The sequence below is a fragment of the Emydura macquarii genome, unplaced genomic scaffold (genome assembly GCF_026122565.2).
Source record: "Emydura macquarii macquarii isolate MOO-44397 ecotype Brisbane River unplaced genomic scaffold, CSIRO-AGI_Emac_v2 contig_1119, whole genome shotgun sequence".
Taxonomy (NCBI): domain Eukaryota; kingdom Metazoa; phylum Chordata; order Testudines; family Chelidae; genus Emydura; species Emydura macquarii.
In genome coordinates this window covers 4,936,790-4,953,966 of record NW_027131256.1, presented here as the reverse complement: position 1 = coordinate 4,953,966, position 17,177 = coordinate 4,936,790, and the positions used below count along the sequence as shown (strand labels likewise).

Sequence of the window (17,177 nt, the reverse complement as noted above, 5' to 3'; positions counted from 1 at the left end):
GCTGCTTTTATTTCACAGGGTTTGTGACTAATCCTCAATCTTTGTGACTAATGAAAATTTTATTCCCTTAGGCCTCCAGGGGGAGCGCTGGTGCAGCCACTGTCTGGTAGAAAGGCATGAGGGAAGAGGCTCACAGGGAAGGGCTCAATACATGCATGCACTCAGCACCTGGGAAGAATCTCAGAGAAACCAGCCCACAGCGGTTACCACGAGGCCGAGCGAAGTAAAGTCTGGCAAAGGCTGGTCTCGAATCCGGACAACAGTGAGGCCCTCTGCTGACAGCAATAGTGGTGAGTTGCCAAGTGCTATACAACTTAGTGTGCCTACAGGGATTTGCTGTGCTGCAGAAGAATTAAATCACCATTATTACACCTGGCTTTTGCTGCCTGCGGCATGGCACAGGCAGCTTATTTAATAATAGACCTGGGAGCTCCTGCATCCATAGAGCTGAAAGCAGACGCTGAAGTTGTGTGGTGAATGAGGGGACTTCTGGAAGAAAAAGGATGGTCTTTTGGTTAGGACCCCAAACCGGTATCCAGATTGTGTCCTGGTTTCTGCCATAGACATTACTGTGGGATGGCGAACAAGTCAACATTTTCAGAAGGGGCTGCTAATTTTGGATACTTTGTTGAGTGGCTGCCCAACTTGAGACACCTAGGACCTGATTTTCAGACGTGTGGATCGCTCACAACCCATATTAAAACCCACGTGGACGGTAGGTACTCAGCAACTGTGAAGAATCAGGCCCAAGAGGTCTCAAGTTGGACACCCAATGAATGAAGCATCCCAAATTAGTGGCTCCTCCTGAAAATGTTGGCTTTAATAACTCTGTGCCTCAGTTCCCCTCATTTCATAGGGATGTTGTAAAGATAAATTCATTAAGATTTGTGAAGTGCTTGCGTTCTAAGGTGATGAGAGCCATAGGAAAGCCCATGAGGAGATTAATAATTCCATATGCAGTGCATGGTTTGGATAATGTGGAATAAATAATGCAGGAGTCAGACAGTGAATGAGGGGATAAAAGAGACATTGATTAACTATCGAAGCGGTGAATAACATCTTTGCTGTGCGCTGATTGAGGCAGATGTCCTGTGGAAAAAATAGGATGTGACTGTAAAGACTATATCAGAATTAATACATAGAAGGGGGCTGAATTAAAATTCTATGAGAAAAAAGGATGCTAGGCATCTTTAGGTCCACAGCTGTGTCCATCCTTTGTCCATTTGCGTCTGCAGTTATTCAGGTCTTGCACACAACTGCAGTAATGCTACAAATTCGGTACCTCAGCTATTTGAAAATTTGACTCTTGAAGTATTACTACTGGGCTCAGAAGTTACCACCACCTTGGGATGAATGGGTTAGCGAACAGCTCTCATTGGGCTGCTGTTTCACACTGCCTGCAGATTCAGGAAGGCAAACAACTGTGCATTGGGTACCCTAAGTTCACATTTGGAAGGTTTTCTACACAACCATAAAGACAAGAAACGTGTTCTTAAAAAAAAAATACGTGGAAGCTTGCACTCTATAGTATCTGAACCAGTTGTGGCAGCCAGATCAATACCTTAATGGCTCAGTTCTGAAGAGTGATGGGAGACTAGTCATGTGCTTATATTTAAACATGGGCTTAAATGCTTTGTTGAATTGAGGTCAGAGGTCTCAGCACCATTCAGGATCGAGCCATAGGTGAGCTGGACCTAGTCTGTTAGCTGCGTATCTGATACCACTGACCCAGTCTGTCTGTCATTCTCTGTATAAACTCCAGGTGGCTTACTCCATACTCTGTTCTGAAAGATAGGGAGATGCCTGGGCATTGGAAGCTCTTTGCAGCATGCTAAGGAGACGTAACCTTCTCACCACGCTCCTGATCGTCTTGCCATGGGCTCTTCTCCTAACCTTGTGGCATCAGTACCCAGCCACCCGCTACCTCATTCTGCTGAGAAGTAAGTGCAAGGACTCTGCTCTTCATATGATTACAGTTTGACCATAACAGTGTTATGGTAAAGGTGTTCATGACATGCATGCAAGGAATTATCGATAGGAAACTCTTCACAGAAAGGGTTAAACAAAGAGGAACTTGCCCAAGGGACCTTTCAGGGCCTGGCTTCTGCAATCACCCAGACAGTCCTTAAGGGCAGTTAAACACTTTCCATTGTGTGGAGGAAGCCTCAGAGAGAAGCCCACGCCAGTGGACTTTATGACTGAATGACCCAGATCCTCAAAAGTTTTTAGACACATAAGTCCCATTGATTTCAGTGGGCGTTAGGTGCCTAAATCACCTTTGAGGCTCTGGGCTAGCCTTCCTGAGGAGTTATTTTGTGCAGCAGAGCAACTAGACAAAAGGGGCTGGTCTATAGCGGGATTTTTCCATAAACCCTCCCCCCATGCCACTGCCCCTGTGTAGAGAAGCTGCTGATGTTTTGACCTCGTATCACAGAGACCTGCTCTGAGCAGAGTTAGATGGCATGGTGCTTTAAACACTGGTGGCCACCTGGAGTCCTGACTAGGCTATTACTTCCTTCTTTGCTACTTACTACCAGTGGTGTTGAACTGGTGGGGAAATTTAGGAAACAAATCTGTGAGAGTTGACACCCAGGCCCACCTGAACTAGCTCATGCTTAATATTGAGAATAATGGACTCCCTGCCGTCTTGCCACATAAGGGCTTTGGGCTAAGGGGCATGCCAGGTAAAATACAGGGAGCAGGCAGGACACAGGATCAGCCAGTAGACTGAGGGTGGGGGGGCTATGGGTGTAAGAGAGAGAGCTGCTCTCTGGTTACAGAACTGGACACGGTGCTGACTTGGCTGGTTTCTGCAAATGGAGTTGCTTGTGTGCGGTTTGCTGTTGTTTTTGCCATCTCTGTTCGAAGTAAACAGGACACGGGTCCATTTTGTGAATAAAGATAGACTAACACGAAATACCTGGAGTCTGTATTCCAAATTTCTCTTCCAAACGGAAGATGGTCCACTGCAAAGCTCCAAAATGCACTTCCACTCAACTGAGAGGTAACAACAACAACAATAATAATAACAACAATACTGGAGCTCCGGTTCTCACACCACTCTGCAGTTCATGGGTGGGCCACAGAGCTTTTCCATCTGTGCCCCATGGCTGATTCAGTCACAGCCATGAAGTGTCATCCTTCAACCAATAACATCATGTAACCCCCACTTGTTACGTCAGCACCCTGGGCAGGTCATCAGTGGGGGGAATTGAATTTGGGACCTCTGAATATTAATGCATGAGCCTCTATTGCTTAAGCTAAAAGATCTTATTAGCCAAGGCTCTGGCAGTCTCATTAATTTCTAAGTGGCTTAGTCTTTACTAGAGGGGGACAGAGCATCACAGTGAGTGCGTGTCGCTCATAATTAGTTGTAGATCCCATGAAAATTTTTCAACCTTCCTTTTTTTGGGCGAAAAATGGTCTTTTTTCTAATTTGGAAACTTGAATTAATTTTTTAAAAATGTTCTGTATTTTTGAAAAAATTGGAAAATGAACTTTTTTCTTGTTTTTCTGTTTGTTTGTTTGTTTGTTTGTTTGTTTTTCTCCCCTTTTTTTCTTTTCCCCCTTTCTTGTTTCAGTGGTAAAATGGGGGAAAGGGGAGAAAGGGAGAAAAAAAGAAAATGAAAAACAAAAAAATGCATTTTTAATAAAAAATTTCAAATAAACATAAAATCTTTTCCTTTTGAAACTTGCAGAAGGAAATTACTCTGAAATTTTTAAAATTGTCCACAAAAATGATTTTCCATTTTTTGACCTGCTATAATAACCTGCTATCATGACTGGGTTTAGCCCTGCACTTTCCAAAGACCTAATTAATTTTAAATCAGGGTGGGGAAATAAAGAGCACAGTTACAAAACGGAGGGTGACATTCAGCATATTAAATATGTTTATTTCCATGTAGTCTCTTCAGTAGAGAAAATGCAGGGTTTTTAAGTAATCAAGCACTATGGTTGCTATAGTATCAGAGGCTGGGAGTGGAGGCATGGGTGAGAATCTCTCCATCTGAAGAAACTCTGCTTTATAGCATATTTCCCTGAAACTCAGGGATGTTCAGATCTAAGGGTTTGGTTCAGGGCCCATCCCCTATACAAATTATTTCAGCTTTAGAAATGTAAGTTTAGCACTATGCCAATACACTTCTAGTATATCTATCATGCTTCATGTTTGTTGGCCTGTAGATTGCCTGTAAAGAGATCACTCTTACCTTGTACCATCAACACCGTAAGTGACGTCTAGGCAAAATTTCCTTTCCGCTGACATTTGATACATCTTCCAGCTCTTAACAGTCTAGATCAGGAGGAGCTCACCATTCAAACAATCCTACCATTCAAACATTCAAAAAGTTCCCACGTCTGTGGTTCTCAATCTATTCTCCATGGAGCACAAGTAATCTGCAGAGTGGAAACCTCTTGAGAACCAAGTAGCAGGGGGAGAGGAGAAATGGGTCTATGAGAGGAACATTCTCTTATAACATGGTTTGCAGGATGAAAGACCTGGTCTACAAAAGTAAGCTTTTATCGACAAAACAGTGCTGGTGTACACGCTGCAATCACACCCCACCCCTGCCGACAAAACTGCCCTGTTTTTTCAACAAAATAAAACCATCTCGACAAGGGGTGTGGGGCTTTTGTCGGCAGAGCTGGGGCAATGCAATGTCAATGTAGACATTGCGTCCCCTTACAGCGGTGGAGAGGCTGTCATTCTTCGGAGCACTGAAATGGACAAGAAAGCTGGATCGGCTGGTTCTCGCTCCCGGCTGCAAGCCCAGGGCGGTTGGTTCCCAACACAGGCAGCTGGAGCCCAGCTCCCAATTGGGACCAGAGACAGGAGAAGTCCCCGCATGGCTTCCCCTGGCTCCTGGCTGGGACTGGGATATGGAGGGGCAGCCCAAAGAAAGCCCAGGAGCCTGTGGGCTCCCAGCAGGGAGCTGAAAGACCAGGCTCTCAGCTCCCCACGCTGCCCCTTAGGTCGGTGGAAGAGCTCCTGCTGAGGACGCATTCCACCGACCCAAGGAGGGCAGCGCGGACGTCAGCCACCACTGCAATTATTGCCCTGGCTGCAAGTCAACATATCTTATGTTGACTTATTTTTTCAGTATAGACAAGGCCAAAACGTTGTCGAGCCAGGGCCCCTGTCGTAGATAAATCATAGATCATTATCGAATGTCATCTAACGCCGCAATGATCAGGCTGTGCTTTAGCCTCTAACTTCCATCTTCTTCTTTTTGCCTCAGAAGAGACAGATGAAAATGCAACGGCTAAAGCGCCCTTCAACGGCACGTCCCTGTTGAGAGAAGAAGGGCTCCCATCATGCAACTGGCAGCAGGCCTCGGGGGTGGCTCCTAAAGTCATCCAGAACTATGTGTATTCCAGGCCTCCCCCGTGGTCGGAGACTCTGCCGACCATCTTTGTAATCACGCCCACCTACACCCGGCCGGTGCAGAAGGCTGAGCTGACCCGGCTAGCCAACACCTTCCTGCATGTGCAGAACCTGCACTGGGTGGTGGTGGAGGACTCGCCCCGGAGGACCAACCTGGTATCCAACCTGCTGGAGAAGGCGGGACTCAATTTTACCCACCTGAATGTAGAGAGCCCCCAGAATCTGAAGATGGGCGGACACTGGATCCCATCCCACAAGCCAAGGGGGACACTGCAGAGGAACCTGGGGCTGCACTGGCTCAGAGACAGCTTCAACAGCACGCAGCCACCGGAAGGGGTGGTGTACTTTGCTGATGATGATAACACCTACAGCCTGGAACTCTTTGAGGAGGTATGAGCCATTGCATTTCATGAAAGAGAAGAACAAAATGTAGCTGTCGCCCATAAAGACCATATCCTACCCTGTGCTCTGCTGTTAGAGAGGACCCTGACCTAGTGGTAGCAGTGTGGTTCTCCTGCACCAAGGAGGAGGGGGATTTGAGAGCCCACTCAAGGCTCCACATCAGTTTGTTCCATGGAGCTCTGCTCCACAAGTGCTCCCTCTGCTTTCACACGCAGAGTGGTTGGGTGCAGGGCAGGTGAGGCCAGAGAGCTGACAGCTATGCCAATCTACCAGCCATTTTTCCCAGTGAGGGAAGGAGTGCTCCCAGCCATGGGATGCAGATGCAGGGCAACTCCACAGCTGCTCTGTGATCTGGATGGACAGTTCCATCCCTGCTAAGCTGCATGGCCAGGCAGTGTGCTGCATGCTGGTGCCAGGACATAGTGCTAAGCCTTTGCGCCCATGGCAAAGGGGTATTGATAACTGTCTGGAAGATAGCTAAAGAGATAGATAAGGCATAGAGAGGCTGAAGCTCCTGGTGGGTGGCTACCACTACACTGCAGACAGCATGTATTGGCCACACACATTAAATGGGTGCACCAGCAAAAGGCCCCTCTTACCCAGTCTGTTCTCGAAAGGGTTGTAGGGCAAATGCTGTAGACCAGTGGAGGGTCAGGGTGAACTGATTTGGTTCAAACAAACACCCAACAAAAACTTCACTCAAAACTCAAACCTGCCCTTGAGCTCTGTATGAAGGCTGGAAAAAGTTTGGTCAAGTTTCCAATCCCCGCATTGTTTCCCTTTCTTCATTCCTCTTTACTCTGGGTTCCAGCTGGGAGAAGACAACCAAGGATGCAATGAGAAAGATCTATCCTCATGGTATTTTCAGCCCAGCTAGAAGCAGGGATCCAAAAGAGAAATTTCATGGGAAAGCCAATTGTTCTGAGTCTTCCAGTCTACTGCAAACTCAAGGGGGTGATCATGCAGTAAGGTTCATCTGTCACTAATTTAAAACAAACCATAGGGCACCACCTGAAACACACATGCCCAGGTTATCCTATAGACCCTGTTTCCAGCCTTCAGAACTCTTTTTGGTCCCCTTGAGGAGGACAAGAAGCCTCATCATTCTTCATTAATTCATCCTTTCCTGCTTCCTCCATGGGTGGCACTCTTAGTGAGCCCCACACACTTTTAAGAGGTGGCCATGGATGGTGTGAGTGAGGGCACAGAGAAGGTTGCTGGGGATGAGGGCAAGGGAATGTCAAAAGAGGGTGGCTGGCTGTGGAGATTGCTTGAGTCAGGCATAGGATGGAGTCATTTGGAGTGAATAGTAGGAATCTGGAGGCCTGGTCAGGGTTATGTGGTTTAGCAGCACTGGGAATGTTCATATTTCTATGGAACAATAGGCCAAAGGCCAATAATAGGTTAGATAGGATCTGAAAATTCTGGGCAAAGGGTAGGAGTCTGTCTTTCCCCCTCTGTCTCTGGGGAGCAGTAGATGGTAGGTGACTGGAGGTTAAAGAGCTGTGGAGCTTGAACAGTCAGGTGTAGAGCAGTGGAGAATGTTTGGAAGGAACAGAAGAAGAGGGAGGTAAAACTGATCCCAGACTTCACGGTCATTGCAATGTCACCTCCTTGGCCCATGAAGTGAGAGTGTTGGTGGACAGAATATCCTGCCAAGAGCCACTTGGTTGCTGTGGTCATGAATAAGGATTTACCTCTAAGCGATGGGATGATGAAGGGGATGAATGAAAGTGGGGGCAACAGGAAGGCAGGGTGATGAGAACAAGGTTGTTTTGATTTCAGCATTGTGAAGAAGGGGTCGAAGGACGGGGGTGTGGGCACGTGAGCATCAGAGCAGGGGGTCGTGAGGATGTTGAAAAGGTACAAGTACAAAGTCAATAAAGCATTTTGATGGACAGGAGGGGTGGGGGTGATCATAAGGGTGAGGTGGAGAGGAAAGGATGGGGGGGAAAGCCTGGGGCAGTCTGGAGGGTGGAAGTGAGAAGGAAAAGAAGGAAAAGGATGCAAGGAGTTAAAAGCAGGGTGGTTTGCGCAGGTGATGCCGGGGGAAAGGAGCCAAAGGGTGATAGAGTAGTAGGGGCATGGTACACATAGGGAGGTTGGGGTGAAATGACAGCATTGAACCTTTCACTACACTGCTTCTCTCTGGTACACAGATGCGCTATACGAGGAGGGTATCCGTATGGCCAGTGGCCTTCGCTGGGGGTCTGAGGTACGAGTCCCCCAGAGTGAGCCCAGCGGGGAAAGTGGTGGGCTGGAAGGTGGTTTTTGACCCTAACCGGCCCTTTGCTATTGACATGGCTGGATTTGCAGTCAGCATCAGACTGATCTTGGAGAGGCCTCAAGCCACTTTCAAGCTGGAGGGAATTAAAGGAGGCTACCAGGAAAGCAGCTTGCTGAAGGATCTGGTGACTATGGATGGACTGGAGCCCAAAGCAGCCAACTGCACAAAGGTCAGCATGACAAGGGATTGCAAAGCACAGCTCCCCCTTCTGGGATCCACATTAAACCTCCCTTATACTCAGACCCTTCACCCTAGCATGTCAGCACCCTGCTCCTCCTGTCACATCCTTTTTCATCCTCGTTTGCACCCGACCTTCCACCAGAGCACATCAGCATGGAACACTATTTAGGCAAATCAGTTAATGTCTATGAAGTGCTTCACAGAGGAAAAGCCGAGTGAGTCATTATGGTTATGCATTAAAATTATATTCTTAGAGGTGAAATCAGATCCTGATTCCCTCCCCAAACTCGGGGCTTGTGGGGGAAGATTGATCTGTGGTCAGGCCCATCACTCTTCATTGTTATTGTTTATTTTTTTCATTTATATATTAATTTGTTGGGTATATGAGCTCTTGTAAACTCTGACCCCGGCTCTAACTCACGCCACTTTCACCCAGACACCTAACATATTTTGGAGCCCTAACTGTTCAGGAGATAACACGCTGGGAATGGTTTGTCTTGATTTATCCATGGAATCCAAAGCACCTGTGAACTCTCTCTGTGTTTCCCTGTAGGTTTTGGTCTGGCACACAAAGACCGAGAGGCCAATGCTAGCTAATGAAGGCAAACATGGATTTTCAGACCTAAGGATGGAGGTGTAAATGGAGAGACAGCCCCAGGCTGTGAGTATCCCTATGCCCTTGACCTTTGTACTGTTCTTGTTAATATCTCTCTCTGTAAATCTCTGAGCTCATTCCATTTCACAGACACACCACCCCAACCTGTTCTTGTGAGAATGGTTCTGTCAACAATGACTGAATGACCTCAGTGGCTTGCTCTTGCTACTGAATGTAGTTCCAGTGACTGGAAGGGTTTGCTGGAAGGGACAAAGTTACTGGAAGGGACAAAGTTAGAAATGTGAAAAAAAACAAATTTTCCAACACACTTTGGGTTTCCGGTGGGCTAGTGTTTGAATTCATAGATCTGAGGTTTTGGTTCCATGTCAAAACCAAATCCAGAAGAATTTTTTCTGGTTTTGGTTCTGATGTGACCAAAATCTTATGACACGACTGATCCGGCAAGATTTGCACCATTACAGCAAAAAAAACCCCCTGCAAATCTAGCTGGTCTTGTGAGATTTCCATCAATTGCAGGGTCCAGTGGCCAGTGCAGGGAGTGAGTGACACAGCAGCTGGAAGGGGTTGCTAGAACACAGGGGCTACAGTAGAAGGGCTACATAACCTCACTTCAGCCTACAGGAGAGGATTTTCCTCCCCCGATCACAGCAGAACCCCCTTCTGCCCAGCTGCTGTATTTGACACAGCACTTTCTGCCATGGTACACGCCTGTGGCAAGGCACAGTATGCTGAGTGACTTGAGTTCTGGTGCAGAGGCTCCCTTTCTCGGCAGCTTTGTCTCCTATTTTTTGTCTCCACCAGGCTTCTTTGTCAAAACTTTTCCCCCCCGTTCAGCGCTATCAGTGGTAACAATAATGGCAGCTCTAGTGTAGACAAGAAGTTGGCACCTGCCAGTGTCACTGTGTCATCTAGACCTGCTTTGAACTGGTGCTTATAATGCCAGGGCTGACTAGAGCCCTGCCCATCCTGTCACTCCCACCATTGCTGAACTGGTGGTAGCAACGCTGGGAAATGTAGAGGAAACTCAGCTTCTGCGCACAGCAGCAGCATACATCAGGGTTGTGCTTTTGTAAGCCCTTGGTGGTCAGTATGTTACATGTCCTTCTCTGTGCCCGAGCCACAGAGGACTGAGGCTGCTTCCGCCTGGCTCCAGTTCACGTTGTAGAGACTGTTGTGTTTGGGTGGGGGGTTCCCTAGATCGATCCCTGGTGGATCAGCTGAGATGGTGCTCGTCACTTACTTGTCATGGAAGACATGCAGATCTCCTGGTGATTGGCAGCCATATAAAAACCCCCATCCATAAACAGATTGATGGATTGATAGATACGGTGCGGCCTACACACTAAGGGTGAGGAGACATTCCATTGTACAGCGTACTCCATTGGGGTTGGCGGTCACGTTGGTTGTGCCTTTCCCCCTACTATGCACCGTGCACCAAAAGGGGCACTCTTCCTCTTCTGTATGCTGCTCTCTCCCTTTCATATTTCCCCTGGCCAAGCACTGAGTCATCTTCTGTAACAAACGCCATGCCCATGCCACATACTCTCTGAGGGATAGTCTCCTGCAGATCATTTGTTATGAGATAAGAAATGATTTGCAACCCAGACAGAGCTGAGATATTCATGCACCACCAGTGGCTTCACTACTGGAAAGAGTTTTGTCCCTTTCTGTGACTGTCCTGTCTAGCCCGGGTAGGGCAGATTCTCAGCTGGTACAAATGGGTGCAGTTCTTTTGACTTCAGTGCCCATTTGCAGCAGAAGAGAAATTGACCCCACATTTTCAGGGTCTATTCAAGGGCAGCTGCTCCAATATTCCAGGCTGTGTGTACCACCCATTCCAGTAGCGATCTCCAAAGCAGCAGGTAATCGGCGTGAAGACACTTCATTGAAAAGCCCAAGGGAGGCTGTGCTGGGGAGAACATGGGGAGGCGTGCCACGCTGCAGTGCCCCCACTTAAAATTTTAAACCAGCACCACCCGTGGTGACTATGCTAAACATCTGAGATCCCCCATCTGCATTCTTTGCCACTGTCCCTGACATCAGACCTGTTGAGTTTCAGCAGTGACCTAGACTCGGGTTTGTAGAGTCTGGTGTGAAGAAAACAAAGGTAAAATATTTCCCCTGATTTAATTCAGGCTTCTGCAGCAACAGTGCCAGGCATATTTCTGTCTCTTAGTAAGCATGTGGTGTCTTTCACCTGGGGATTTGTCCCTGGTGTGGGTTAGATCTGTCCGGTAAAAGTCCAGTGCCTCTCTGAATTCTCTCTCCCCTTCATTGTGGTAGCTTAGATCTTGGGGATAAAGACCAGGCAGACACTGCTTGCTGCTAGATTCAACATTTTATGAGCTCCCAGTCAGACTACTTGCAAAACTTCCTAGCACAGGCTGCAGCAGGGGTGCACTTCCCTTGGATACCACAGGCACAGTGCAAGGGGACATACCAGTCATGTAGACAGCAGAGTAGGTACAGCCGCAGATACCATCTACTTCCTCCTTATCATATGCTTCTGTACCATTGACAGTGCCTTACCAAATGAGTGCAGTGTGGTGTGAATCTGTGAGAAGCCATCGTATTATCCATGTTATAGGGGGCATAAAAAGAGGAGAACAATTAAACCCATGTCCTTGTTTTCCTTGATTATGAATGATAAAAAAGGCCTGAAAGTTTAAAAAGAAAAAAAGCTTTTTTTTCTGCTGGTTTCTGCACTAGAAATTCTGATTTTGTTCATCCTGCTGTATTCTGTGGAGGACTGAAGTTTCAAGAACTGATGGAATTAAGGACCATGAATGAGGTGCTTAGCCTCCACTCCAACCTTTTTAGGCCAGGCAAAAGAGCGGGCATGACATAAAGGCACCCTAAAAACCCCCTATCTGTCCAGTGAAGGATTCTCCCAGTGCAGGCGCTGCAGGAGATAGCTATAAAGCTGTTCCTTGATGACCACTTTGCAAAAGCCTGGGCTCAGGGAGTATGCTGGGGTGAGCTGGGGGAAGGAGGGGAGTGTCAGGGATGGGGGAGAGCCCTAGGGTTGTCTAAATTACACTGGAGGCCCCAGAGCAGCTCTAGATAAGGAACACTCAAAGATGGACCACTTAAACCTGTAAACACTTTAAGTGTTTAAGGAACACTTAAAGACACCATGGCACCTCCTCCTCTGAGGCTACATGTTGTGTATTGGATCTCGCAGAGGCAAAGCAGAGACTCTCGCCCTGTGTGATTAGCTGAGCGGGGATGTGGTTATCATTCAGCCTCCTTAAAGCTTTTTAAAAACTTGCTTTGGTTAATGCTTTGAGATCTACTTTTGAAAAGCAGGTTATGAGCGAGGTATATATTACATTCTGTTTCCAAACTCACTTCCGAGAAAAGCACTCTCTGTTAAACATTCAGTTCCTGCTGCCCTGTGAATTAAGAGCTTAAGAAAGCTCACAAGCCACATTTCTGAGATCCCCAACAAGTCCTCCAGAAAAACCAAAGATGCGCAGACTTGACCTTCCTTCTAGTCTAAAAAAAAAAAAAAACCAAGCAGGGAGGGGGGAAAACGTTATGCTATTTTACAAAACCCTTTAGGCCCCCTTTCTGCATCATAAAGGAGCAAACAAGAGCAAACCTTTTATTTTCTTTGCAGTAGGCATGTGTGTGAGACCTGCCTACGTATTCTGTGTAACCTACCATTACATTTTAATATCATCCATCTCCCTTCTGGGCCTGTGTATTGATTAGAGTCAACACTTCACCTGCTATATAAAATAACCATCCGTAAGCACAGGGCTGAAAGGGGTCGTTTCTCATGCTTGTTATACTTCTTCTTGCCTGTGTGGACAGGAAAAAAAATTACAGTGCTGCATTCGAGAACTTGTGATTTAACCCTGGTGCATACTCAGGCTAAGGTCCTGCCTATGCTTGAGTTACAGCCGTGTCAAAGACCCAGTTACAATACAATTGCCCCTTGGGCCAAGTACCACACTGTTTCACTTTATAGCATAAAGGGTACCCAACCATGCTTCAGCCATGCCCTCCAGCCCTTGGATTTGTCCCAGGCTATAGCATGTTTAAAGAACGCACCCATTGTCCCTTCTATCCCATGAAGTGGAACAGCATTGAACTGAGCCTAGGGGCACCATGCTCAGAACTGGGTCTCCTGGCACAGTGTATGTGATGCAGTCCCAAGGCGTTCTGTCTGCATCCGCACCTTCCTTACTCCATGTCTTGTTTGGTTCTGCAGGGGTGCAGGGGAGAGTTTACTTCGGAGATGTGTCAACAGCAGCCTCCCACATCACCAGTTCTGCTCAGCACTTTGTTGAAATCATGGAGGAGTGCCCAGGTTGTGGCCATGTCTACCAACACCCCGACTGCCCCAAACTCAGTATAAACCAGGGTCCGAGTTCCTGCGGTGCCCTGTGACCATACAGAATTTCACCTTTGACTTTATGCACTGGCCACCAATCCTTGGCTGCGAGAACTCTCCTGGGTCCTGTGTTTTCAACCATTTGTTGGAAGACGACTGAATCAGAAACAATCGAACATCCCTGCTGTACCATCTCTGCCCTGAAGCAACAACATCTGGGCTGTCCAGCGGACAGAATGTTTGGTGTGAATCCTGGGTCCCCTGAAATCATCTGTTGCGAGGACATGAAACTCGAGCCTCTGCCAAGCTGTCGCAAGCTGTGACAGTTCAGAGGAAGGAGATCATGCGAAAACACAGGGGGAAATCCATCAGCACAAGACAGGATTGTTTTCAAAACTGCTTGAAACCTGAGGAGGTGTCTCTTTGAAGATGCAATGCTTGGTAGGGCTGTCTTCTTCTGAGACTCTCTTGTCTGTTACACACGCTTGGGGAGAGATCTAAGCGAAAGCACTTAATTCTGCATTTGGGAGCCCAAGGAGGCACTTAGACACCTCGTCTATAAGGATTTGGTGCTAATTTGGGAACCTCAACAGAGAACTGGGCTCCATGTTTGAAACTGGGGCCACGCAGTGTCAAATCCTCACGTGCCATGTTCTTTGGATCAACACCTTCTCCCGTGCCAGGGAGAGACAGACCTTCCATTGCCTGTGCTCAGAGGCTGTCTCGCTGTGTGTTCTATGTGAGGCAGGGACAGTGCCTCAGTGGACTTTAAAGCCCTGTTCACAGCACTGGAATCCTTGTTGCACTAGCATGCGGCATTTGAGTTGATAAACAGTTTTGGGTCATCTACGTGGAATTCTTCTCCAGACTCCGACTTAGAAACAGATGTCTGAGGAGTGGACAGTGATCAGCAGTGAGGAACTGTAAGCCTCTGATCGCCCCCCTGTGAGAAGGGCAGAGGGACAGAGAACACTGCCACCAAGAAACAAACCTTGAGGAACTGAAAGCAGGAAGACAGTAAATGGCAACTCAACAGCAGTGAAAGTGACAAGGACCAAACTTTGAGAAGAATGTGCGACAGCGAGAGCAGAAAAGGGACTGTGTCCAGTCCAGAGCAACTCTCATTCTCCTGGTAGGGCAGGACACAGGCAGCCTGAAGAGAATTCAGAGGAAGAGAAAGCAATCGGAACAGAGGCTGAGCAGGATTTATAGCACAAGTGTTCGTTCAGTGTGGGAGGGTCTGTTACTCAAACTTATACAGGAAGAGTCCTTGAACAATGCTAAAAAAACCCTTGGATCACACCTTGAAAACAATCTTCCCTCGTGCCATAAAAAACAAAGCCCCTGGCTTTCACAGTGCACTTAAGTTTTCCATGGCTGGGGGAATCGAAGGAGGACATGTTCTGAGCAACTGAGCCACCCCCAAAAAAATTTGGGCAGGCAGGAGATTTATCTATTTGTTGGCTTATTTAAATTATGGTTCTTTACTGTCTATTTCCTGTTTTTTAGCTTGGATCATCTGACATGTTTATGAAGGAGATTTTTTTTCCATGTCTTCCCAAGCTCTTTTAGAACTCACTGAGGAATGGCAGATCTTGCATTCACTGCTGAAATGTCATTTGTTTCTTGTTCCCTGGGGTTTTTTTTTAACTAAGGTCTTTAATAACCAGAAGCACAGTAATGAGGGGAGTAAATTATAAGAGAAAGAAAGATGCTTTATGTGAGAGGTACAGGTGTAGTATATCAAGTTTCCCTGCTCTTCCAGCAGTCGCAGCGTGGGCAGAATGGGTGCCGGTGATTGCTTCCAGTCGGAACACACACCCCAGAGAATTTTGGGAAGCTTCTGAGAAAAGGACCACTAAAAAAACATTTGAGGTGTAGATATTGGCCTGGCCCCACTCTCCTTGAAGTCAGTGGCAGAACTCCCCATTCGCTTTGATGGGAGCAGGTGTAAAAAGGAACGCGGAAGAGAGATGAAACCTGTCTGAACAGAAGGCATGAGAAATAACGTAATGGGCGGCAAGCAGAGAAACAGGGAGAGGCCGCAGTTTGAGTGTGGAGGGCCTCGGACCAGTGCCGTATTGGGTCAGTGTCTTCATCACTAACAAGCCACTGGTTTGAGCCATCTCAGTTTGGAGGCAAAGAAATGACAAGGCCATGGAGACTGAACTCCCCTCTTGCTCCTAGAAAGAGTCCTTCCAGGGCAGAGGGGGGTGGCACATCGGCGGGGGGCATTGTGAGGAAAGCTTTGCTCTGCCATAGCCCAGGCTGAACCTGTCCCAGTCCCGGAGGTGGTCAGTCTGTAGGGTCGTCAGTTGTCTGGGCTCTGTGGTCCCTCCCTTACTTGAGTGAGTGAGCCTTTCATTCCGGTGGGCCCAATCCACCATCCCAGTCGTCATAGAGGCTGGCTCATTTCACCAGCACCTGACTGACACCAGCATTAAAAAGAGCTAGTGACCTCCTTTGTGCCTCCTTTATTTCTGGTATTAATGAACGAGCAAGAGACGGGAAATAAAGGGGACGATTTAAGATCTTTCATTTTCCCGTGAGGCCAGAGTGCCCTTCCACTAAGAGGGCAGGGTCGTTGCCGAGAGGAAAAGCAGGTGATGTTGTTCAGTAAAAGCTGTTAACTAAGGACAGTTGTTAGAATCTGCTTTAGAGTTGCTTTGAGTGTAGTGCCTAGTGGGTGTTTCTGTCTAGGTTCTTACATGGCCCTCATCACCATAGTAACTGAGCATCTGCCATGGATTGGTGGATTTTTTTTTATTCTCACAGAACCCCCGTGAGATAGCAAAGTATTATTTCCCCCATTTTACATATGGGGAACTGAGACAACTGTGCACTATACACTTCTTGCCAGCGTAGCTACGTTGGTCAGGGGTGAGACAATGTGTGGTCTCTGACTGACAGAACAGCGTTGGCCAAAGCCTCTAGTGTAGATGTAATTGTAGCTGCAAGACTGTGCTTCATCTGGTATAGCTTAGTTCACTCAGGAGGCTGGAATAAGCTATACCCGCAAAAGTACAATTTTGTCAGTATAAGCTGTGTCCACACTAGAAGCACTTTGCCAGTATAGTATTCAAGTGTAGCTATACCAGCAAAGCATTCCTCATGTAGACCTGGCCTGAGGACTTGTCTACACTTGAAAGATTTGCCATTATAGCTATACCAGTGAAGCTATGCCAGCAAACCCTCCTAGTGAAGACACAGCTTAGACCATGTCTACACTACAAGGGCTATAGTGGCATAGCTATAGTGCCAGTGTAACCCTGTAGGGTAGACCCAGCCTACAGCGATGGAAGGGGTTTTTCTGTTGCTGTAGGAACATCATCTCCTGGTGATGGTGGCTCAGTTGACGGAAGCATTCTTCATAGAATCATAGACTCATGGAAATGTAGGGCTAGAAGGGACCACAGGAGGTCATCAAGTCCAGCCCCCTGCACTGAGGCAGCACCAAGTAAATTTCCAAGTAAATTCTTCCATTGACCAAGCTGCATCTACACCGGGGGTTAGCCAGCATAGCTACAGGGGCGTGGATTTTTCAGACCGCTAAGTGACATAGCTATGCTGATCTAAATTTTAAGTGTAGACCAGGTCTTTTATGGCCAAAAAAAACCTTTTTGCTGGTATAACTTATACCAATCTCCCAAGCAAAATAAGCTGCACCAGCAAAAGGACTTTTCTACCATATAACTCAGTCCTATACGAGGGCTTTTGCCAGCACAGCTATGTTGGCAAAAATCAAACCCCAAACCAACATAGCTAGGCCTCAGTGGTAGAGCCAGTAATTGCATCAGGCTACAGTCCAGTCTGGGAGTCCATAATCACAAGACCATTCTTTCAGTCTGGTACCTAACAGACATTTTAAACTATCTGGTGCAATTGGTAGTTTCTTTGTAAAGCAAAAGGTAGCAGAGAGTGCTAGCAGGAACTTGGGAATTTGCAGAGCTATGAGGAGGTCAAGGAC

General features: G+C 47.3%; 1 protein-coding gene across 1 annotated transcript; it reads left to right on the top strand.

Annotated features, from left to right (window-relative positions):
• The first annotated feature begins 1,823 nt into the window (after positions 1-1,823).
• LOC137151705 (galactosylgalactosylxylosylprotein 3-beta-glucuronosyltransferase 1-like) lies at positions 1,824-16,308 on the top strand. The gene is made up of 5 exons (XM_067546045.1): positions 1,824-1,940; positions 5,238-5,773; positions 7,945-8,241; positions 8,806-8,913; positions 13,088-16,308. Exons 1-4 carry the CDS (start codon positions 1,829-1,831, stop codon positions 8,890-8,892), a joined length of 1,032 nt encoding a protein of 343 aa, XP_067402146.1. The 5' UTR covers positions 1,824-1,828; the 3' UTR covers positions 8,893-8,913; positions 13,088-16,308.
• The last annotated feature ends 869 nt before the right edge of the window (positions 16,309-17,177 follow it).